The sequence below is a fragment of the Protopterus annectens genome, chromosome 1.part0 (assembly GCF_019279795.1).
Source record: "Protopterus annectens isolate FY-2018-M chromosome 1.part0, PAN1.0, whole genome shotgun sequence".
NCBI lineage: Eukaryota > Metazoa > Chordata > Ceratodontiformes > Protopteridae > Protopterus > Protopterus annectens.
Genome location: NC_056725.1, coordinates 1,732,290,532 through 1,732,314,948, shown reverse-complemented (window position 1 = coordinate 1,732,314,948; position 24,417 = coordinate 1,732,290,532). Strand labels below are relative to the sequence as shown.

The 24,417-nt window shown below is 42.5% G+C and overlaps 1 protein-coding gene across 7 annotated transcripts in view; it reads right to left on the bottom strand.

Annotated features, from left to right (window-relative positions):
- SASH1 (SAM and SH3 domain containing 1) overlaps window positions 1–24,417 on the bottom strand; it is a 1,700,050-nt gene that overhangs the window by 154,701 nt on the left and 1,520,932 nt on the right. For all 7 annotated transcript variants that reach the window (XM_044068900.1, XM_044068881.1, XM_044068872.1 and 4 more), the window contains one exon: window positions 15,008–15,177. In XM_044068900.1, coding sequence (XP_043924835.1) covers window positions 15,008–15,177 — 170 coding nt within the window. The remainder of the gene's footprint in view (window positions 1–15,007; window positions 15,178–24,417) is intronic.

Genomic DNA, 24,417 nt, shown 5'->3' with positions numbered 1-24,417 from the left:
CAAATGGGTAGAATACCATAGCCAAACTGGGGGAGGAGGAGAAAAAAGATTATGGTGTAGTTAAGATCCCTTGCAAAACAGCAGTGGCAAAACCTGCTCGAGATCTGGAGTATAAAGGTAAATTATAATGCTTGGCAAATGTATGCACGGAGCTCCAAGTAGCAGCCTCTAAAATGTCTTTGGTAGCCACTCCTCGTAGAAAAGCTGTGGTAGTGGCTGTAGCTCTTGTAGAGTGAGGCCTGATGTTTTCTGGAGTTTTCTTCCCATGGTAGGAGTAACAAAATCTAATGCAATTTCCTATCCACTTAGAGATTGTCTGTTTTGAAATTGCTTTTCCTTCCATTCCTGTTGCATATGCTACTAGTAGCTGGTCAGTTTTTCTATTGTCCTTGGTCCTGTCCAGGTAGTAGCATTGTCTATGTACATCCAAGGTATGCAACAGTCTTTCTCCCTGTTCTGTGGGTTGGGGAAGAATGTAGGTAGGTGGATAGCTTGGTTTAAAGATACCCTGGAGACCACCTTTGGCATAAAGGTAGGATTTGTTCTCATGGACACTCTATCTTGATGGAAGATCAGGAAGGGCTGTACTGCCATTAATGCCTGTAGCTCAGATACCCTTCTTGCTGAAGTGATTGCAAGCAGGAAAGCAGTTTTCCATGATAAGTATTGTAATTCTGCTGTTGCTGCTGGTTCGAAAGGAGGGAGTGTCAACTTTTCTAGCACAAAGTTCAAGTCCCATGCTGGCAATGGTGGCTTCCTAGGTGGTTTTACATTTTTAATTCCTCTCAGAAACTGCCTGAGCAGAGGGTGCGAGAAGACTGAAGGATCCAGGTTGTATTCTGCTGAAATAGCTGATGCATGAATCTTAATGGAAGAATAGGACAGGCCGTTGTGGAAGAGCTCTGCCAAGTATTCTAGGATGTTGGCTATGTTTACCAGTGACACATTTTCTCCTTTTGCAGTACTCCAAATGTGATATCTTTTCCATTTTGCTGAATAATTTATTCTTGTTGAGGGTCTGCGAGCCTCCAAGATAATGTCTTTAACCCTTTGGGATAAATTTGGGTTATTTGGTGTTATGCAATGTTCCAGGCAGTCAGCTGCAGTGTTTTCAGGTTTGGATGCAGGGTGCTGTAGTTGTTCTGTGTTAACAGTAAGGGAACCAGGGGTAGAGGCCATATTTGATCCCGAGACATACTCCTCAGTAATGGGTACCAATGTTGTCTTGGCCAGTCCGGAGCTATCAGGATGATCCTTGGACGGTCTTCTTTGATCTTCAATAGCACCTTGTGCATCAAAGGAAGTGGTGGGAATGCATATGCTGTCAGGTTTTTCCAACTGAAAGATAGGGAGTCCACTTTCCAAGCCAGTGGGTGGTACGTCCTTGTGCAGAATTTCTTCAGTTGGTGATTGTGTGGGGATGCAAATAAGTCTATTTGTGGTAGTCCCCATTTTCTTGTAATGGTTTTGAATATGTTCGGATGCAGCATCCATTCGTGGGCATCCGAGGTAGTTCTGCTTAGTATGTCTGCTAGTATGTTTTCTTTTCCTGGCACAAAAATTGCTTGTAACTGAATGTTGAAGCTCAGGGCCACATTCAGAGGTCCATTGCCATCCGGCATAGAGAATGTGTGCCTCCCTGTTTGTTGATGTACCACATAACTGTGGTGTTGTCTGTCCTTATCAACAGTTGACCTTGTTGAAGAAATGGTCTGAATGTCTGAATTGCCAGTTTTACTGCCAGCATTTCCTTTTGATTTATGTGTAGGTGCAGCTGGTCTTGAGACCATAAGCCTTGTATGCACTTGTCCAGCATGTCGCCCCCAACCGAGGTCTGAGGCGTCCGTTGTGATGGTCTGGCTTGGTTGAGTGCTGTGGAAGGGCAGTCCTTTGTTTGATTGACAGGCCTGAGCCCACCATTTGAATTCTTGCTTCAGGCATGGGATTATTGGAATTTGGGTTTCTAGGCTGTGCCTGTGCTGAGACCATAAATTCCTTAGGTACCACTGTAACTTTCTCATATGCAGTCTGGCATGTGGAACCAATATTATGCAGGATGCCATGAAACCCAAAGCTTGCAGGACTTTTCTTGCTGTTAGCTGGTTCTGTTTTGTTAATGCCAAGAAGTAGAGAGGAAGTTGCTCCCGTTTTTCTACTGTTAGGAATGCCATTTGTTTTGACGTGTCCAGCTCTGTTCCCAAAAAGGTTATCCTTTGGGATGGTATCAGCCTTGACTTTTTTATACTGACTGTGTATCCCAGGGCTTGCAGTAGATAAATGACCCTTTTCAAGTCTTCTGCTAGTTTGTTTTTGTTGTCCGCTTGTAACAGGCAGTCGTCCAGGTAAGGGTAGATTTGAATTCCCTGAAGCCTGCAATGAGCAATTACTGATGCCAGGCATTTCGTGAACACTCTGGGCGCAGTAGATAAGCCAAAGGGCAATGCTGAGAATTGATAATGCTCTGATCCTGCAAGAAATCTGAGGTAACTTCTGCAATTTGGTCGTATGGGGACGTGCAGGTATGCCTCCTTGAGATCTAGAGTTACCAGCCAAGACTCCTTGCCCAACATGGGAAGAAGCTGCTGTAGGGTCAGCATTTTGAATGTTGGAACAATGAGGTATGTGTTTAAAGCGGACAGGTCGAGAATAGGTCTCCATTGGTTTTCTTTTCTTGGTACCAGGAAGAGCCTGGAGTAAAATCCTTGTCCTTGCTCCATAGATGGTACCTTTTCTACAGCTCTCATCCCTAGTAAGTGAGTTATTTGTTTTAGAGCTTCTGCCTTTTGATTTGGAGGTAGGTTTGGCATTCCTCTCTTCCTTGGTAGAGTATGGAAGTGAAACCTGTAACCTTGGTCTATTGTCTGTAAAATCCACTTGTCTCCTGTGATGTAATGCCAGTTTACTGAAAATAAGGCTAGCTTCCCGCCTAAGGGTGCTTCTAGTTGTTCCCTGGTAGGCGGTGCTAGAGCCAAGTCACTGTGATTGTCCTGTAGTGGTGGTGGCTGTATGTGTGGCTGTACCTCGCTGGTTGTTAGTCTGCCACTGACGCCCCCTGTAGGCACCTCTGGATTGACCCCTGCCTCTTGAGCGCCTATTCCTGCCTCTCTGAGCTCTGGAGGTGTCTGGAAAGGACCAATTTTTGGAGGGCCAATTCCTGCTAAACCTTGGAGGTTGGACCTGTAAGAAATCTTTGACTGTCTGGACAGATTTTGCCTTCTCTTCCATCTTCTTAAGCACCTGTTGTGCAGGAGAGCCAAACAAATTGATCTTGTCCATGGGAGCATCCAGTAGCTTTGATTTAACATGATCTGGTAAGGTCTGCTCTTTTAACCATGCATGTCTTCTGATCACTGTGCCAGTCATGGCTGATCTAAAGGAAGCCTCCAGTGCATCATAGCCGCATTTTAAGGAATGGTTACTGACCTGCTGAATGTTATGTACCATTTCCTGAACAGATTTTTTGTCTAAAGGTTCGTCCGAAGACAGCTTTTTAGTTAACTGGTCTAAAATAAATTCTTGATACTGGATCATGTGGAATTGACAGTTCAAGGCCCTAGCTGAAAGAGTAGCAGAAGTGTAAACTTTTTTACCCCATCTCTCTAAGGCCCTGGATTCCCTTTCAGAGGGGAGGGGATTTTTGGCAGTGGTAGCTGCTACAGCCTTAGGTCCCTGGGAGATAGTTTTGGGATCTGCAAAAGGAGCCTTATACAAATGATAATGTGTGTCCGGAACCCTGTAGTACCTATCGGGCTTAGCAGGGGCCGGAGGAAGTGAATCAGGAGCAGTACAAGCATCATTAAATGCATCATCCACAACAGGAAGAACTGGAGGGATGGCTAAAGGCCTATGCTGTGGTAAATGCAGAAAGGTTCTAAGCCTTTTTCTAGAGTCTGAAAAATCCTGGCCCTGCCACTGAAATTGTTCCCTCATAGCATGCAAGGTTTCCCCAAAAGAAAATTCCTCTGGCGGAGAGGCAGAAGGAATGGACTCTTCAGCATCAGAGTCTTCATAAGGGGAGAAAGGGCCCTCTGGAGGGTTTGAATTATCTGAATGATCAGAGGAGTCATCTGTAGAGACTGGCTCAGGGGGTTCTGCTCTATGCCTCTTCTCTGGAGGTGGGTGAGAGGCCCTGTCTGGGTGAGGTTGGGATCCCCGGATCAAAGAAATGAGATCCTCTGCTAGAGTAAGTATTTGTGAACTAGAGCCAGGCCTGTGAGAGGGGGTCTTAGCAGGCACAGTTTTGGCAGATTTTGCTGCTTTAGCCCTGGCAAAGGCCTTAATGGACATGGCTGCAGGTGGCCTAGCAGCTCCACGTGCAGGGGTTGAAACATCCAAGGGAATAGTGTCAGATAATTCCTGAGAAACTGCAACAGCAGCTGGGATGTCGGAAGCCGATTCCACCAGGTTGGAAGAGGCCTCGGTGGAAGGTAAGTTTTCGGCTGGAGGAAGAACCGCTAGCTCGGTTTCAGCCGAAACCGAGACACTCGCGGTTGGCTTAACCGCGGTTTCGGCCGAAACCGCGGACCGTGAGTGTCGGTCCTTCTCCTTGCGTTTTTTAGAAATTTGCGTAGTTGGAGGATCCGACGGCATAATATAAGCAAAATCGGAGCCGAAAAACTCCTCAGCAAATTCAGACCGACGTCTAAGCGTCCGCCGGTTAAAAGAAGCACAGGCTAGACAAGCTGCTACGTCGTGGCCTGGGCCTAAACAGGGTAAGCAGTAAGAGTGGAAATCTTTATGAGGTATTTGTTTCCCACAAGTTAAACAGTTATTCACTTTTTCTGACATTGGCTGAGGCAAGAAAGAGTCCCCAACGGGGTACTTAGCTTTTAGAAGTCTTCGGTAGCAATCTCTGGTTCTGACCGACCGGCACTTGCGAACAGCTTCTGCTTCGGGCGCCACGCGGCAAGAAAGACTGAGGAAAATGGCGTCGGCTGATGCCTTTATACCCGAAGAACTGCAGCTATGACGTCGGGTGAAGTGCGACATCAGCCGAGGCCAGACCCAGACTTTGGAATCCGGCCGACCGAAGGGCTGCCTGACGACAGGACAACCCATTTGTAAGGACTGCAGATGCATCCTTGAAGGACATCTGGGTTTTTGTTGCCATCTGTTTGAAGTATGTTGTCAGTTGCCTTTGTCTGGCATAAGGTAAGCCATATGGGCAGTTGTATTCAAGCTTGCACCCAGGAATGTAATTTTCTGAGAGGGTACCAGTTGTGATTTCTTTTCATTTATCATGTACCCTAGGCATGTTAGAAGCCTTTTTACAAATGCCAGATGTTGAAGAAGAATGTCCTTGTTCTCTGCTTGAATGAGACAGTCGTCCAGTTAAGGATAAATTTGTATGTTTCTTTGTCTGCAAAATGCAATTACTGGTGCCAGGCACTTTGTAAAGACCCTGGTCACAGTAGATAAGCCAAAGGGCAGTGCAGAGAATTGGTAATGCATAAAACCTGCCTTGAAGCGGAGGTATCTTCTGCACGATTCCCTTATTGGGATATGCAGGTATGCCTCTTAAGTCTAGAGTCACTAAACAAGCATTCCTGCCCAGCATAGGCAATAGCTGTTGTAAAGTCAGCATTTTGAATTTTGGAATGTCCAGGAACGTGTTCAAAATCGATAAGTCCAGTATTGGACGCCAGGCATTGTCTTTTCTGGGTACCAGGAACAGTCTTGAATAAAACCCTTGTCCTTTTTCCTGTTCTGGTGCTGGTTGAATAGCCCCCATATCCATGAGGGATGTAACTTGTTTCTGAGCCTCTGCCCACTGATTTTGTAGCAGATCTGGCCATCCGTTTGGAATTGGCAAACTATGGAAATGAAATCTGTACTCCTGAGATACTATGTTTAATACCCACTTGTCCTGGGTAATTAACTGCCAATTTTGAGCATGAAGTGCTAATTTTCCCCCCAAGGGAGCTGCCAAAAGATAAGTGCTTGGTGAAGGTAGAGGGAAGTCATTGAGACTGCTGACTGTAGGGTTGTGCTTTGTTTCCTCCAGATTTGGAGGTGGAGGCACCCCATTGCTTTGTCCTGTAAGAACCCTGCGATTTGTATCTAGAGCCTTTTGAGCACCTAGATTTGCCTTGAGAGGCTATGTTGGACACAGGAAAGGACCAATTTTTAGTAGGCCATTGCCTACTGAATCTGGGTGGCTGCACTTGTAAGAAATCTTTTACAGTTTGCATAGATTTAGCTTTGTCTTCCATTTTCTTTAAAACCTCTTCTGCCTTATTACCAAACAGAGCATCATGCTGTAAAGGGGCATCCAACAATTTAGCTTTAACATGATAAGGCAGATTTTGCTTCTTCAGCCAGGCATGCCTTCTAATCACAGATCCAGTAACTGCGGCCCTGCAAGACGCCTCCAAGGAATCAAAACCACATTGCAAAGTATGCTTTCCAACCTGTTCTGCTGCATGCAATAATTCCTGCAATTCTTTATTTTCCACACAATCAGAAATCAACATCATTTTCTGTTTCAATAAGCCTATAACATGCTGTTGATATTTAAGCATATGAAACTGGCAGTTTAAGGCCATAATTGCCAAGGTTGCAGACGTATAAACCTTTCCCTATCTATCCAGTGCCCTGGAATCTCTATCAGAGGGGGTAGGATTTTTGGCTGTAGAGGCCTTTACACCTTTGGGACCCTGTGAGATAGTTTCAGGATCAGCAGCAGAATTTTTGCATAGAAATTTGTGGGAGTCAGGAACCCTGTAATATCTGTCTGGCTTACTAGGGAATCAGGAGCCATACTTGATTCTGAAAACACATCATCAACAATGTCTAATACAGCAGGGATAGCCAAAGGCCTATGCTGAGGAAGAAGAAGGAAATCCTTAAGACTCTTTTTTGATTCAGAGAAATCTTGACTCTCCCAATGAAAATGTTCCCTTAAAGTATGCAAGGTTTCTCCAAAAGAATAATCCTCAGGAGGAAATGCAGATGGGATGGATTCTTCTGCATCTGAATCCTCATAGGGTGGTATAGAAAATTCCTGATCAGAAGAGGAATCAGAAGAAATGGAAACCTGATCTGAAGATTTATAATCAGTGTCTTGCCTAGGCCTCTTAGCAGGGGGGGGGGTTGGGAACCCCTGATCAAGGTAATTAAGTCCTCAGCCATTTTGATCATCTGTTTTTTAGGCATTGGGGCCTGAGCATGTGGCTCATGCTTTGGTTTTTTAGACTTAGAAGATGATTTTGATTTTGTTTTTGAAGCTGGCGTCAGTTTTATATAAAAATGTTGAGGCCTGAAAACACCCTCAGAAGCCGGTGCCTGCTCAGCGGCTCCGGACCCATCCAAGGGAGAGACATCCGCAGGTTCAATACTCTGAGAATCTCGCGGCATACCAGACTCCACATGGGTCTCGGTAGAGGCCTGCTACTCAAAAGTAGCGGGTATCAGGGGCTGCGAAAGCGCCTCACTGAGTACCGGCGAACCGGTGACTGACCTTAACGGTCTGTCTCTATCTTTTTCTTTGCGTTTTTTATGAACTCCGGTAGTCGTATTGCTAACCGATGACATTTCAGGGCAATTAAATCTGGATACAAACTATTCTGAAGCAAAAATATACCGACGCTTAATTGTGCGTTGGTTAAATCTAGCACAAAACCGACAGCAAGGCATGTTATGATCTGGGCCTAGGCAAGGAATACAGTACAAATGAAAATCCTTATGAGGTATTTGCTTCCCACAAGTAATGCAATTAATAACTTTTACTGACATCGGTAAGGATCAAGAAAAAGTTTCCCCAACGGGGTACTTAGCATTAGTTGAAGACTTCGGTTCTGAAAGTCGAATGTGAAAATTTCAGGAGTCAGCCGACCGGCACTTGCAAACTGCTTCTGCTTTGGGCACCGCGTGGCAAGAAAGACTGAATAAAATGGCATCGGCTGCATGTTTTATACCCCTGACAACCTGACATCATGGAAGAGGAGACAGCACTGACGCAGGACCCAAGACTTTGTTATTCAGGCCGACTGAGGGCAACCTGCAAGCAGATTACCCAAATGTAATGACTGCAACAGTGAAACATGAAGAATATCAGAAAGGAAGACAGAGTGACCTACTCTCTCTTTAGCCAAGTGCGTGAAAGTGCTTAGCCCCATAATAGGAATGTTAAAAATGTCTAGAAGTCAGGTCAGAATTCTCATGTACGGGATACCTATACTGCGGCACTGATCCTTAAGAAGAAGAAATAAAGTTACAGTAAAGTACGGTTACAAAAGTTATTTCCTTTTACAACCCCCTTGGGGAAAAAAACTCATTATACGACTGTCATACTTTAAAATTGGTATATATATAAATTCACTCAATTATATACTGTTATTTAGACATGGTGAAATCTTATTTAAATCAGAGACTGACATTTCAAATAATAAACCCAGTTTGCTAATGAATGCTGAAAACTGTCAACACAGCATGTAGCTAAGGGGAATTACTGCTTGCCTATCCAGCACTCTGAAAATAAAACACATTTTATACAAAATTATATTTTAAACTGGTTATATAAACACAAATTGAAAGGCTCAACAGCATTTGAGCACTGCTTCAGAGATGTTTCAGTGTGCAGATTGTTCGGAATTCTTAAAATATTTTCTGGCTCAGACCTTAACATGTTTCAGTAATAACTAGTTCGAAAACTACATCTGTATCTCTACATTTAAATAAATTTGGTAGCTTATTACTGATCTGTGGGTACTGGTTTAAAAAACTACACATACAAATGAAATGTAATAATAAAACATGCCATTGTCATCATACCTCTCAACCTCTTAGAGCAAGAAATCTGGATAAAACCAAAAATAATGGGGGACCAAAGGCCCAAAAATAGGGGCAGATTTTACATATTGCTCTTACAAACTTAGATTAGTTGCTAGAATCAACAGTTTTTACATTCTGTATTTTTGAAGGATGTAAAGTCTACAACTAAATGTCTGATATTATTTATCATTTAGAAACTTCCTTCAATCTTCAGTAATTTGCCAGAAAACCACACAATTTATAAAGAACAGACCAAAAATATGAGGTGAAAATCTGGACAATTGAGAGGTATGATTTTCATACATTTAAAAATTCTGGCACAAGTTTTTAACCATCTTGGATGTTTTTTCAAGAGAAATGTACTTAAAAAAAACTTCTAAAAGGGATAATGACTTCTGTCAAATTTGAGTTAATGTATTACTCTATAAAGCTTGTTGCTGCTTTTATTTAATTTCCATTTCTATACATGTTGTGCTGAGTTTATTAAGTTTCCTCAAGAGAAGACTATCTGAAGCACAGCTGACGTGATATAATTCAGAATAATTTCTGGTAATGTCATAAACTGATATTCTCAGGGTGTTAACTGGCAATGACCCAGGACTTCAGCATAACTGGAAATCTATTAAAAACAGCATCTAGTCAGCAGACAATTCCATTTCTTCTTTGCAAAAAAAGAAAATGTTTTTAAAGTGCTGGGTAGTGGTCAATAATGCAGTAGAAACAGCTGACATACAAAACAATGTACTCTGTATCTTGTTAACCCGATCATTGTCTGGTACTAATAATGCATGCACTCTCACAACATCAGCTGATCCAAGGGAGACCCTCCTTAGTGTGTTCCTAGTTGGATTCATCTTCTCCACCCATCACCATTTGGCAAAGATCTGGAACACCCCACATTTGAGGACGTCCACCTAGCAGCCAAACATGACCATTATCCTTGATAAGTGCCACAGCCTTCCAGTAAATCAAGAAATGACAATGAAAACTGAACAGCTACATTACTACGTAGTAATGTGCAGGTACAAAGTTACTTTACTCACAGGGAACTCCGACAGACATTGATCCATATGGAGCAGAATGAAGGGTATTCCTGACTAAATCAAAAAGGCACTTCATGTACATCAGCTGATATAGTAACAGCATATTTGTTGCATCTAACATATTTCCGATCCATTCAGGAGAGACCTGCTGTATAGCAGCTGATATGGTAATAGCATATTTGTTTTATCCAACATATTCCTAATTCACTGAGGAAGGGCTTCCTGCATATCATCTCATAAGGTAACAAAAGATTTGTTATATAAAAAAGACCCTCCTTAATAAGCCTCAGACAGGTGAATTTCAAGCAGTAACCATTAGGGTGGAATGAGAAAGAAGACTGCACAAGCGTATACAGTATTACTAAAGAGGTTCGGCTACACTCCATGGTTGGTGAAGAGTTGCTCTGTCGACCATGAGGTTCCAGTGTGGATGTCTGTAATGGAGACTTCCCTGAAACAAGCACTGGAGGCAACCAGTCCACTAATGAATTAGGCTTTGGCTGCAACAGTTTTCCAAGCAGCGAATAGCCACCTGATAGCAAAAGAGTAATGAAGATAGCAAAGCATTTACAGAGCTTTGCAGCTGTGAGCTTTTTTATCTCTGATGCAAAAAGAGATGAATTCTTCATTCATCTTTCTAAAACTGTCCATCCATTTTTGGTGACATATGAGCTAGAGGTCCCAGGGTATGAAGGGCCCTGTTTGATTCCAGCTGCATGAAAAAAATGGAGAAATGAACACACTGGTTCAGGGACAATTCCGAAAGAAGGGAAACGTAGGTTTGCCCTGACGGATACTTGATCTTTGTGAAAGATTAAATGGGGTTCATCTACATTAGGGCCCGATGCCCTGATCACCTATAAGGACTAGGCGTTGGCCATCAGAAAGAATCGTTTCCAAGACATGATGCTCAATTCATCAAAGAAGGCTAAAGAGACAGAATGCATGCACTGTTTGACCAGCTGGGGCTTGGCCACAGTTGTGTCCCTCTACAAGGTCATGATGCAGAAAAACAAAAGAGGTATGCACTCTGGCCAAGAATAACGGAGGCCCAAATCAAACAGAAGTTCAAGAAAGGCCATCAACTGTATGCTCACTGACCAGGGCAATGGAAGGAACCAGCCCACCTGAACTGAGCACTGTTTAGCTGCATCCAGTTGTAGGTACAGACCTGCTAAAAGGAAGAAGACTTTTTAGCAGCTTCAGTAACCTCTGAGAACCCAAACCAGCAACCTCAGTGGGATCAGGGTAGCCACATCAGAAGCCAGGACCTGAAGTGGAGGTGGTTACCACCTTAATCATGGGGGGATATCTCAGGTTAGGGCTGAAAGTTTCTTGTACTGCCAGGGACCTGTGTGTTTGAAATCATTCCCTTCAATCAGATTAAGTTTTGTTCATTCTTCCCAAAGCTTTTCAGTTTGGTATGGCATAAGCAGGAATGTATACAGGCATTTCTTATGTCAAGACAGGCATAAAGTGTTCTCCCATTACCCCCCCCCCCCTCACCTTACTGCACTATGCAGAAGATGGGGACAGCCAAATTCTCCTGGATGGCAAAAAACAGTCATTCTGGACAACCCCACTTCCAGAAGGTTTCAACACACTCCTTGAATTGCAGCTCCAGAATCAGGGTGGAGGAGAAACTCAGAAAGTCTTCCAACTCTTTTACCTCTAAAGATGAAAGCTAAACAGAGAGTTTCCCAATGACCCACTGTCAGACATCACTACCCTGTTCCCCTGACAGTTTTCCAATGACCCACTGTCAGACATCACTACCCTGTTCCCCTGACAGTTTCCCAATGACTCACTGTCAGACATCACTACCCTGCTCCCTTGCTTGTTTAGATGCTATACAACAGACTGACTGACTAATAAAACGAGGAGAGATCCTAGAAATCTCTCTCTCTCTCCAAAGATTTCACAAAGCCATGAAGACTCTGCTTTGCACCAGATGAATGACATACAGGCCTTCTGCAGGGGATAATAAGCCTTGCACCACAGAGGAGCTGAGGTGAACTCACCAGTCCACTAGTGAAGCAGCAGTCATCAGACTCTGAGATGCCACTGGTTGTCAGTCATCAGACTCTGCAATGTCATTGGTCACTGAAAGAAAAGGCCACCCATCAGAAGACTAGTGGGGACTGTACTGGTGTACAGCAAAGGTATGTAATTACCTGGTAGCTTTGAAGTCATAGGCACCACACACTACATTGTGGCACCTTAAATTTCAGTGATGCAGATGGAACCATGAAGTCGGTGGCAGCTATCTGGCACAGAAAACACAGTAGAGTCACAGCCTGAACACTTAAGCCATCAATGAACTGGTCAAGGCTATGACCTCCATAGTCCTCTCCAAGGGCAGAAACAACCAACAACAAAAAGTCTAGTTCTACTTGTAAAGGCAACTCTACGTGCAGGAGTCACAGGAGATATGCTACAAACTGTAGTGTCCACCCAGGGATGGTAACCACTTTAGTACTCACAGGAGCATTTCCAGTGAGTTCCTGTATTAGGTTACCAGCAGTCAGCTCTCCACAGCATGAAATGTTTAAGTCCTTCTCTTGCAATGCTTCTACTAGTACAACCAGCATACAGGAAAATACTCTGTGTGCTAAGGATAATTAAAAAAACACTCGGTAATGGAACTAATGCCCACACAGAATGAACAAACCACACAAATCTCCTGTAATAATGTGCAAAATATGCACATTATCTCCACTAACAACATCAGACACTCTGTACGGGGAAACAGCATGAACTGCTGCAAGGCACCCATCTGAAACCACATGTACATTGGTGAGAAAAAGTTGTTGAGGTCAACAACAGAATGGAATTTGTCCAGGCACTCCACCAAAGCAATATGAGAGTAAAACACCCTGCTCTTTCTTAGAAAATGAGAAAGCCTCAACAGCCCTTTGAGAAGCAGAGACCAAGCCTGTCTCCAGCAGCTCCCTCGAGACAGACCACTCCACCAATGTGGCCCTTTTCTGGGTGATGCCCAGTGAAATCCACAACCTCATGAAGAGTGATTGTCTCTAAAAAACACTGTCCCATTTAAACAGTTCTCCAAGCTGGGGTGAACTCGGAGACCCCCCCCCATGAGCAGTCCCGGACTGGTATGAGGGTTGCAGCAGTGCAACTTGTGGGGTTATTCCTAGGGTGACTTAGCTGGAGTTAGAAAGGAAGGACTGCATGAGCTCCATGGCCTTTCTTAGATGGTATTGACCAAGCTTAGAAGAAAACGTTGGGTTTGAATGTGGGGATTATTAAGGCTCTTTCTAGAGGTGAAAGTTCATTTCCACCATGAAATACCACTGCTCAGGATGTATGTGGGTTAGCCAAAGACTACTTCACCAAGGAAGTGAGCAAACAAGATCTTGCTCCCGAGTTCCTTCTTCAGGAAGGAAAATACCCGCCATGCCATTTTGTAACTGCACACATCTGAATCTGTAGCCCCTAGCAACATGCTCAATGTCATAGCTACAATGCAATACATGAAAAAACACTGTCAAATCTACAGAAAGAGTCTGTGTGTCTGGACAGCCTTACTTCCAGAAGGTCTCTACATGGTTTTCATTGAGTCCAGTCTCTGGAAAATCCTCAAGCTTTTCCGAAAGCGTCCTTATTAGGTGTCCCTGGAACTGAAATAGCAAACTGCTGTAGTTTATGAGACATATTGTGGACCACATGGAAGTCTGAACTAAGATGTTTAGTGAGAACTAATGCCTAGAGTCAGGGTGTCTTCAGGCTTCTCAGACAGCATCTTCAATAAATGGCTTCACGGGGAGGCTTCCTCCCCAGAAACTTTGCAAGTGCAAAACATTTCTAATGAGATGGAATAGCGGCTTAAGGTTAATCCAGCTAGTTCCACATCAGCCTAAGGGCCACTGCAAAGGAGGGAGTCATCCAAAGGGGAAGTGCATGGAGGAGTGGACTAATTATTCTTGCCTTTCTCTAAGGCAATGGTTTTGGCATCCTTTGACTACTCATGGGAGCCAAAGTGGCAGTAATTCCTTTACCACTCTCTTCTCTACTCTACCAATGAGAGCAAAGTTCACATGTGATACTGAATACAAAGGTAAGCAGGAGACTGATGCATCCAGGTGTCAGGAGCACTGCTCTCAATTTTTACCCCCAGAATAAGGAACAAAGCAAACAATAATTAGAGAAAAGTCCTCAAACTAGAGACAGCTTTGAAAGTCATAAATCCTTCAGTACTACCACATGGATAACAGCCATAAACCATGTGCCCCTCTGATGTACGAACAGTTTTCAAAGCTATTACACAGTTCACTGTGCCATACTTCTGTGTGGCAGCAAAGTGTACTGCAGCTTTTAAAGCAGTTTTATCGTCTCACTACCATTCTTTCGTATCTGGCACTGACTGTTATGTTTTACAGCTCTACAGCACTGTCAGGTGCTCAAAAACTTTGCTAAGTACATTTCCTAGATCAAAAAGGTGCTTAAAGTTGTCTTTTTCCCCAATTTGGAGCATAATCATGGAACTCAATGTATCAGAAGACAAACCAAAATGTTATCTCCTAATAGGTGCTATGCAACCAGCTGCACAAAGCTAGCACACTAAGTATTCAGAAAAAAAGTCTGATTTGTTTTCTCTTGCTTGACGTATATCCCAGTTTCTTGACTATACTGCTTGTTTGAGGTTTACTAATTACTACAGCTTGTTTGAGGTTTACTAATTACTACAGCTTTTTTGTCATTTTCTCCCATTTCTGCCCTTCCCTTGTTTCTAAAGCTACATCCAACATATAAACTCTTACCACCCCGATTCCAGTCCTGTCTTCTATGTAATGCAGCACACAACTGCAGCCCTTCGAGATGTTGTACACGAAGAAACATCAGTTACAGTTGCTGCACACATCAGGTGAGATAATCCGATCATGCAGGACTTTTGTCTCATAGCTGTGGCTGTCACTTGCGGCTGTAACAGCAAGTGACTTCAGACTGAAACTGCCAATTTTGAAGCAACTTCCCAGTGCCTGCATCATCAAATTTGATTTGCACTTTATTCCCGCATGAGAACATAAGATTTTACAGCAAATCCTGATTTTCCATACTTTCTTACTTACACAGAACAAACTATTTGGGGATTAACTGCTATAGCCTGAAAAGAAACTGGTATTCCATGGGGGGAGAAGCCATCACACACTTCACATTCTCTCTCACCATACCTTGAGTTTAAGGGAGTCCGAGTCATATGGACTAGGTGTGAAATCTGTATGGACCCTGGCACGACCACAAAAAGGTCCTCTGTACGGAAGTTCTTCATCATCTCCATCTTCAGATTTTACACTTTCTCGGTTACTTGCTGAGGAGTCAGTTGTGCTCACAGTTTGGCCACCTAATATACAAACAGCAGAACACAGTTATACTACATTCATTTCTAGACATAAGGCTTTGAGTAAATGTACAATGTACTGTGCTTTTCTGTCCATCTTTAAGTGACAGCCTCTAAAGCATATGGAAAGAAACACATTGGAAACATCAGCTGGCACTGGTCTTCAGCATGACAGAAGTAAGTAGGGCAATGCTGAGATACAGTCTCCTCCCCACATACGCACAGCATCTTCTGCTCAAGTTGTTGGTTTTATCTCAGAGACCTTGCAATTCACTGCAAACATACACAATGCGCCATAGACAGACATCTGACAGTCACTGGAATGCCACAATTACACAGTTAAAAGTCTCTGTAGAAAGAAAAAGCTCTATAAAATCTTTATGAAACTGGTACACACAAAGAACTAAACATTTTGAACTTCAATAAACAGTGCTAGATGAAAATGGCATTGCAAAATATTTTTGAGGTCTTTAGAGACATGGACATGCTGGGTATTAAACAATATGCCATTACTAAGTAACCAGATTTATTTAAGTCTCTTCAACTTCCCATCTGATGAGCGAAGCTCAGGCTGTACTGTATGGTTACCATCATTATACATGGCATTGTCTGTGCCTTTTACAGTGACAGAGGCTAAAATAGTAACGTTTCTAAAGTTTAGGAACAAGGACATTGTCCTGCGCTGTCTGTGCAGTCACAGATACACACACACACACACACACACACACACACACACACACACACACACACACACACACACACACACACACACACACACACACACACACACACACACTCTCTCTCACCTCTAAAGGAACAGCTTAGTACCAAGTAGACGTATTTGTCTTGAAGAGGACGAATACCACCAAAGTGCGCTAACAGCAGTCAGACATTCACAGATGTTTCATATTAGAAAATTTACTTCTAGAAAACTTGATAAGTGAAATAACCTACATTGAAGATATTTTTCAGCCATCAGCCAAGCCACACTAAAACACATTACTTACGACAAAATGTACCAGACACTAACACAGAAAATGCAGCACTCACCAATTTCAAGATCATAACTAACAACGTAAACTGCATTAGTCCTAATGAAATAAATGACAGCATAAATTCTGCTAAACTTGTAAAAGATATGTTTACAGTATAAATTCTCCAACTTGCAATTATATAAACAGCAGTGTGAACTTGATGGAAGGCTGTAATAATGTCAACCCCATTATGTTACATTAACTGGACTTAAACGCCTTAGTTTACAGAGACATTTGGAACTGCATGGTACTAGTATTAAGTCTCTGATTATATCAACCTATGAACCTATAAACATGGACCTACTTCAGTAATTAGTATGCAGACATGTACAGGTGGCTAAGGTAACTTACTCAATGCCACAATATAGGGAGGTTGATATAATGGTTAAGGTGTTTACCTCACAAACACAAGGAACAGGATTTGCTTCTCACAAATGGGAAACTGGCTAGGCTTAAAAAATGGCTGAAAAGGGCAGTTAGCCTAGTATTTAACTATGAACCTCAGTGAGGAAACTACTGGTGAAACTGCATATTAGTCATGAACACAGGGTCTAAATTATAACAGTGAACACTGAAAATACCGAACGCTGTATAATTGACCCCCCCCCCCCGAAAACACAAACTTCCGAACAGGCCCTAGGGAAGGCTTAAATATACCAATTCCAAGATTGCACCACAGTGGAGGAAATGGCAAAGTCCCAAAACAGCCCAGTGATTTTTTTTCCCTGGGGGGGGGGGGGATTTGCTGTTCTATGTCTTCGGGATTTTGCCATTTCGACATTTAACTGTCGATTAAACAGAGTTCGCTATATTAAGCATTCGCTTACTTAATGGGGAACCATGAACACACACTATGTTCTTTGCCAAACACATGAAGCTGCACACCCTGTCATAATCCAGCCTCTATTCACAAACAGATATCTATAAAGCTACATAAAAGAAGACTAAAAATTAAATCTGGGATTTAGATAACAAATAGCATGTCAAGCAGATAGACCTATAAAACTGTAAAGTATACCCTTGATAGAAAATAAAATTACAGACAAATCTACTGAGAACATGTAGAAGCACATGAAAAAATGCAAAACAAAACTAAGACTAGCTTGGTGGCTTCAGCATTACCTAAAAGTAATCACTATAATGTGATATGAACAAAGTTGTACAGCTTCAAGCCAGGGGGTATCAATGTGCCAGATTTACGCTTCAGAAATAACACTATAATTTCTGTAGTTTTAATTGCAAACGCAAGTCGGCAAACTCTTTCTGCTGAATATCACTTAATAAAATTTCTAACAAACTTAGAGTAAATATTATGTACTAAAGGGTAGGGGTGACCCACCCACCTTTTATTATACATATTACTTATTCCACAATGCACAATAAGTGTATATTTATAAGTGTGTAATAGGCTAATGACCACTAGGGCCTTTTTAAGCCTAGCCATACACCTCAAATCTCTGAAAAGTTCTGGTACCCTTGATAAGTGTAAGCAGGGTCTGGGAGATGAAACATTTACGAATAGGGGCCTGGGAGATTAACTATTTACCGGCTGCCTTTGCCCATTAGACACACAGGTGTCAAACTAGTAAAGAATTTCCTATTCCCCATCCAATTGTCCAAACTACACTTGTACTGGATTAGAGAGGAATTTGGCTTCACATAGATAGGGAGCCTGTTCCAGAGAAAGGATAGTCTCTGGGATGCATACTTATCTCTCCAGCAGGTCCTATTTACATCACAGGCAAGGTTTAAGTTTTCAGAATGGGTAATTTTGGTGCTGTTTGTTTTGCAGATATGCAGGAGGCCCATCAGAGTTGGGTCAGATGATGCCTTATATGCCAAGCAAAGATCTTCCCTCAATATCCTGTAAAAAACAGAATACAGTGATACGGCTTTGAGGTAGTCTGCAGAGGACATGTTACTTACACCCTGAATTATTTTAGTGATGAATCTCTTGGGACATTCCAGTTGTTTGATATGCCTGGTTAGGTACATACCAAAGGGAGCATTGTACTCAATGATAGGTCTGATGAATGCTGAACATAGTGAAACAATGACCTCCTTAGACCTGGATGTCATACCTTTGCTTATAAGTTGCACAACATAGAATTACTTCCTCATTACCATAGACAAATGATGGTCAAAGCTAGATTACTGTCTACATGCATCTCCAAGTCCTTGACTACTGGGGCAGCTGTTAGGGGTGCATTGTCAATATGATGGTTAACAGAGGTGACTGACTTCTCAATGGATACTATTATGCATTTCTTGGCATTTAGTTTTAATCCATGAATCTGACACCAGTTATTTGTGTATGTCGACCCTTCCTTGAGAACATTAGTGTCAGTGGGGGATTTTATGACTGCTTCTAACTTGCAATCATCTGCAAACTTGGTCAGACAAAGGCCCTTGACACTGGCTTTGATTTCACAGAGGTAGATGCCAAAAAGGAGCAGTCCCAGGACTAATCTCTGAGGTACTCTCCTGGTGACTGGCCTCATTGTAGAGTTGGACTCCCCAACTCTGGCTACCCAACAGGTGACATAAGGGTCTATACCTGACCTCTTGAGTTTATCAACAGTGCCTGAGTGGGATATTTTGTCAAATGTCTTGGCCAGATCAAGGTAGGCAATATGAACAATTTTGTCCTCGTCCATTGCTTTGGTAAACTTCTCAAAGAAGTCCACCAGGTTGACTATGCATGACCTGCCATTGACAAAAAACAAATTGGGCTGGGTCCAGTGTCTGGAGACTTCCTATGCAATTATTAATCTCTTGCATGATAATTCTTTCCATGGCACTGCATATGAGAATAGACAGACTCATGGGTCTGTAGTTTCCAGGGTCTGTAAGATGGCCAGCTTTTGTGCAGAGGGATGATAATTGCTGTTTTACATTCATGAGTCATGAAACCTGTTTGCATGCTATGGTTAAACAGTGATTCCATAGGGCCTGATACCATATTTCATCTTATTTAGAAGGCAGCCTGGGATACTGTTGAGACCCATCAATTCAGTGTTCTTGGCTTTAGAGAGAGTATTGAAGACCTGCTCCCTATTTCCTAAGGGGAGGCTTAGGGGGAGAGAAAAGTAAGAGCTGATTTTTGTCAGCCAGTAGGTTTGCTATAACTTCTAGCTCAATATAGGTGGCTCCATTAACAATGGCCTCTGTATACAAGTGTGTATTGCTTTTGAGGTTGTAGACATAGCTAAAGAATGCCTTGTGGCTGTCCTTTGCCTGGGAGGCCAACTTTACCTCAAATTTGGCTTTGGTAGACTATGTTTGTTTAGTTTGATGAGTGCTCTTTTATCCTGCTGGGTGCTAGACCTCTGAATTTTTGCCATGATTTTCTTCCTTCTGTTATATACTGTACTGATGATGTGATTCTACCAGAGTAGTTTATTTTTTGCATTCATTACAGTCCTTTCCATTCTTATGGTTCTATACTTATTCCTGGTGGGTAGAGCTGCCTCTATGCAACTATTAACATGCTTGTACAGGGTTTCTGTGAACAGTTCCACACAGCCAGCAGTGTTCGCAGGGTTTATGGGGTCTTGAAATTTTGCCATGTTATCATTTATTAATAGGAAGTTAGTCTTAGTGCAGTTTCTGAAAATTCCAGGGTTGTCTGGGGTTCTGGGTTTTATTTTTACTTCAAATGAGAATATTCTGTGGTCTAACCTCATCAGAAAGGACATTACACTAAGGGGTGTGAAGTCCAGATCCAGTATGTTTGCACCTCTGATCAGTGTACTGACAATCTTGTCCAGTGAGTTTCTTTTTACAAAATCCATGAATCTCTGTGCCTGCATGTTTGTTGTTGTATATGATTCTCAATTAACAGTGGGGTAATTAAAGTCACTCATGAGTTGTATTGGGTTGGATGATCATTGTTTGCAGTAAGCTTAATTATGTGTTATGGGTTCCCTGCATCACAGAGGTGTAGCAAATGTGAGTTAGTAAAACCATTACTCAGACTTATGATTAAAAGTATGATTATGTGTAAAAATGACATTTATCACTTATTTTGTAGAAAATATGGAGGTTCCAGCTAGGTTACATTTCAGATTGCTATCTCTCTGTAATATTGTACCAGGCAGAACTAAACTAGCTGTTTTTTCAATACAGACATAAGTACAGCGATTAGCAGGAAGCTGGGTTCTCACACAGTGAAGGTTCAATAATGGAAAATGCTCACTCAACTGACTGCTGTTGTCTTCTCTTTCGGCTGTTCCCGTTAGGGGTCGCCACAACAGATCATCTGTTTCCATTTCTTCCTGTTCTCTGCATATTCCTCTGTCGCACCAACCACCTGCATGTCCTCTTTCACCACATCCATAAACCTTATCTTAGGCCTTCCTCTTTTCCTCTTACCTGGCATCTCCATCCTTAGCATCCTTTGCCCAATATACCCAGCATCCCTCCTCAGCACATGTCCAAATCAACGCAATCTCGCCTCTCTGACTTTTGTCTCCAAACTGTCCAACCTGAGCTGACCTCTAATATACTGATTCCTAATCCTGTCCATCCTTGTCACACCCAGTACAAATCTTAACATATTTAACTCTGCCACTTCCAGCTCTGACTCCTGCCTTTTTGTCAGTCACCGTCTCCAACCCATACAACATAGCTGGCCTCACTACCCTCTTGTAGACCTTCCCTTTTACTCTTACTGGTACCCGTTTGTCACAAATCACTCCTGACACTCTTCTCCACCCATTCCACCCTGCCTGTACTCTCTTCTTCACTTCCCTTCCACACTCACCATTACTCTGAACTGTTGATCCCAAGTACTTAAACTCATCCACCTTTGCCAGCTCTACTCTCTGCATCCTCACCATTCCTCTATCCTCCCTCTCATTCACACACACATATTCTGCCTTAGTCCTGCTGATCTTCATTCCTCTCCTCTCTAGAGCATATCTCCACCTCTCTAGGGTCTCCTCAACTTGGTCCCTACTCTCACTTCAGATTGCAATGTCATCTGCAAACATCATAGTCCATGGGGCCTCCTGTCTGATCTCATCTGTCAACCTGTCCATCACCATTGCAAATAAGAAAGGGCTCAGAGCTGATCCTTGATGTAATCCAACCTCCACCTTAAACGCACCTGTCACTCCCACTGCAGACTTCACCAGTCACACTACCCTCGTACATACCCTGTACCACTCTTACATACTTCTCTGCTTCTCCTGACTTCCTGATACAATACCACAACCCCTCTCTAGGGACCCTATCATAGGCTTTCTCCAAGTCCACAAAGACACAATGCAACTCCTTCTAACGACCTCTATATTTCTCCATCAACACTCTCAGAGCAAACATTGCATCTGTAGTGCTCTTTCCTGGCATGAACCCATACTGCTGATCACTAATCATCATCACCCTTCTTAACCTAGCGTCCACTACTCTTTCCCATAATTTCAAACTGTGACTGATCAGTTTTATCCCACTGTAGTTACTACAGCTTTGCACATCACCTTTATTCTTAAAAATAGGTAGCAAAACACTTTTTCTCCAGTCCTCAGGCATCCTCTGACTTTCCAAGATTTCATTAAACAATCGGGTTAAAAACTCCACTGCCATTTCTCCTAAGCACCTCCATGCTTCCATTGGGATGTCATCTGGACCAACAGCCTTTCCATCCTTCATCCTCTTCATAGCTGTCCGTACTTCCTCCTTGCTAATTTGTTTCACTTCCTGATTCACTATCCCCACATCATCCAACCTTCTCTCTCTCTCTCTCTCATTCTCTTCATTCATCAGCCCCTCAAAGTACTCTTTCCATCTGTTCAACACACTCTCCTCATTTCTGAGTATGTTTTCTTCATTATTCTTTATCACCCTTTCCTGCTGCACACCTTTCCCAGCTCTGTTCCTCTGTCTAGCCAATCGGTACAGGTCCTTTTCTCCCTCTTTAGTGTCCAACCTTTCATACAACTCTCCATATGCCTTATCCTTAGCCTTCACCACCTCTCTCTTTGCCATGCTCCTCATCACCTTATACTACTGTCTACTTTCTTCATCTCTCTGACAATCCCACTTCTTCGCCAGCCTCTTCCTCTGTATACTCTCTTGTACTTCCTCATTCCACCACCAGGTCTCCTTGTCCTCCTTCCTCTGTCCAGATGTCACACCAAGCACCATTCTAGTTGTCTCCCTTACCATCTCTGCGGTAGTTACCCAGCTATTCAGTAACTCTTCACTGCTCCCCTAGTACCTGTTTTAACTCTTCCCTGAACTCCACCTCACAATCACCCTTTTTAAACTTCCACCATTTGATCCTGGGCACTGCTCTCACACTTGTCTTCCTCTTCTTGATCATCAAAGTCATCCTACAGACCACCACTCTATGCTGCTTAACTACCCATTCTACCCTGCCTGTACTCTCTTCTTCACCTCTCTCCACTGGGGATGCACAAGCCAGTGCATATTTTCATGCTTATCCCTAGCCCGGATAAATTGGGAGAGTTACGTCAGGAAGGGCATCTGGTGTAAAACTTCTGCCAAATAACATATGCGGACAACAATTGATTGCTGTTGTATTACAGTATAATATTGTCTTAAGTGAACAAGCAGATCATACTGGCAATCGGGGCAGTGGATGGGCAAAGAAGTGTGTAAGTTAAGGTATAAGTAGAATTTAAGATTTTTCAGATGTTGCCTTTCGAATTTACTGCATTGATATAGGTTCAAAGGTTAGTACTAGGCTAACTGCCCTTGTGGGCCATTTTCAGCCTAGCCAATTACTCCATGTGAGAATCAAACCCTGCACCTTATGTTTGTAAGGTAAACACCTTAACCATTATGCCAACCTCCCACCCCTTATAGATGCTACATAGCCATTGAGAGTAATCTACACACTTTCTTGAATAAGTAGAAATAGCTGTACTGGTGACTAGACCAATATTAAAAAAAAGTGTAATACACACCTGAAGCATTGTAGTGAAATGATTTGCTACCTTGGCTCATGGAATGAGAAGCCAGGTGACCTTGTAGATTGGTTTTAGTAGCCCTAACAATCTTTTTCAGATCCAGTTTACGTGAAAAGAAAATAACAGTGCGAAATCTGAGAGAGTCATGCTTCTTCAATGAGATAGGTCCACATGACTACAGTAACAGAATGAAAGCTTAAACAATCTCGGAAAATAAGACATGCAGCAAGTCACCAAAGTTGATGTTCAAATGGCCACTGCTGCTAGTTTTTAAAACTACACTGAAAATGTAGTGCTTAACTAGATGCTGTTACAAGGCACATTGATTGCAACATTACCTTGCCTATTTTGTAGAATTGACTGATTTTGAATGTTTACTGCATAATATGTGTTAGTTGCTCCTTTTTCTTCTATAGCTCCTTATTGACTAGGAGAAATGCATCAGTGTTAGTGTAGTGGACTATCTAATGAGTTAAATACTGGTGTAGTGGTCTATTTAATTACAGAATTTAATATTCCAAGTGTTTTCTGCTCTGCATACGATCTCAACTGAAGGTCCCAGCTATAGTGTAACTGCGGCTTAACTCCAGTTTGATTCACATTACAAAAGCATATTAGCGACCTATGTTTAACAATTTGCCTACATTAGTAGCCCGTTAAGTGTGTGTAATACCCTTTCTTTGTTAGTGTATCTGTAGATATGCGAGTAGAAGCTTACATTTGTACTATTATAATCTCAATAGTTGCATTTTAACTGGATCACATTATTAACCAAAGGGTTATATTTTCAACTCATTGCTGCTCTGAACATTTGTTGCATTTAATACATGCTTGATACCTGTATATTATTGCTGCTGGGAACTAATGTGGTTCTATATTACTAAAGTACTATTTCTCTCTCAACTTTCACTCCTGCTCTCCAGCTTTCTTGCCCTGCATTACCCTCCGTGACTACGCCTGGGTGGACGCCTAAACAAACTAAAATTAATACAAGCTCAACCAATTGCTCAAGCAATTATAACAAACTCTGCTGCCTCATCCCCTTTATAGGAATTGAACCAAGCCTCTCCTAGACGGAACCAAGGAAGTATGTGCATCTGCTGATAATCCTAAACTACTATAGTTATTTAAGCCCTGCTAGGTGTTTCAGTACGCTCCCTTGCCAGGAAAGCCAGCAGCCTAACCCTTCTTTTACTTCCGTATCTCCATACTTCCCCCTCATCTAGCTCCCTGATTTACACTAGCTCCCTTCTCTCCTCTATCCAATCTAGTCC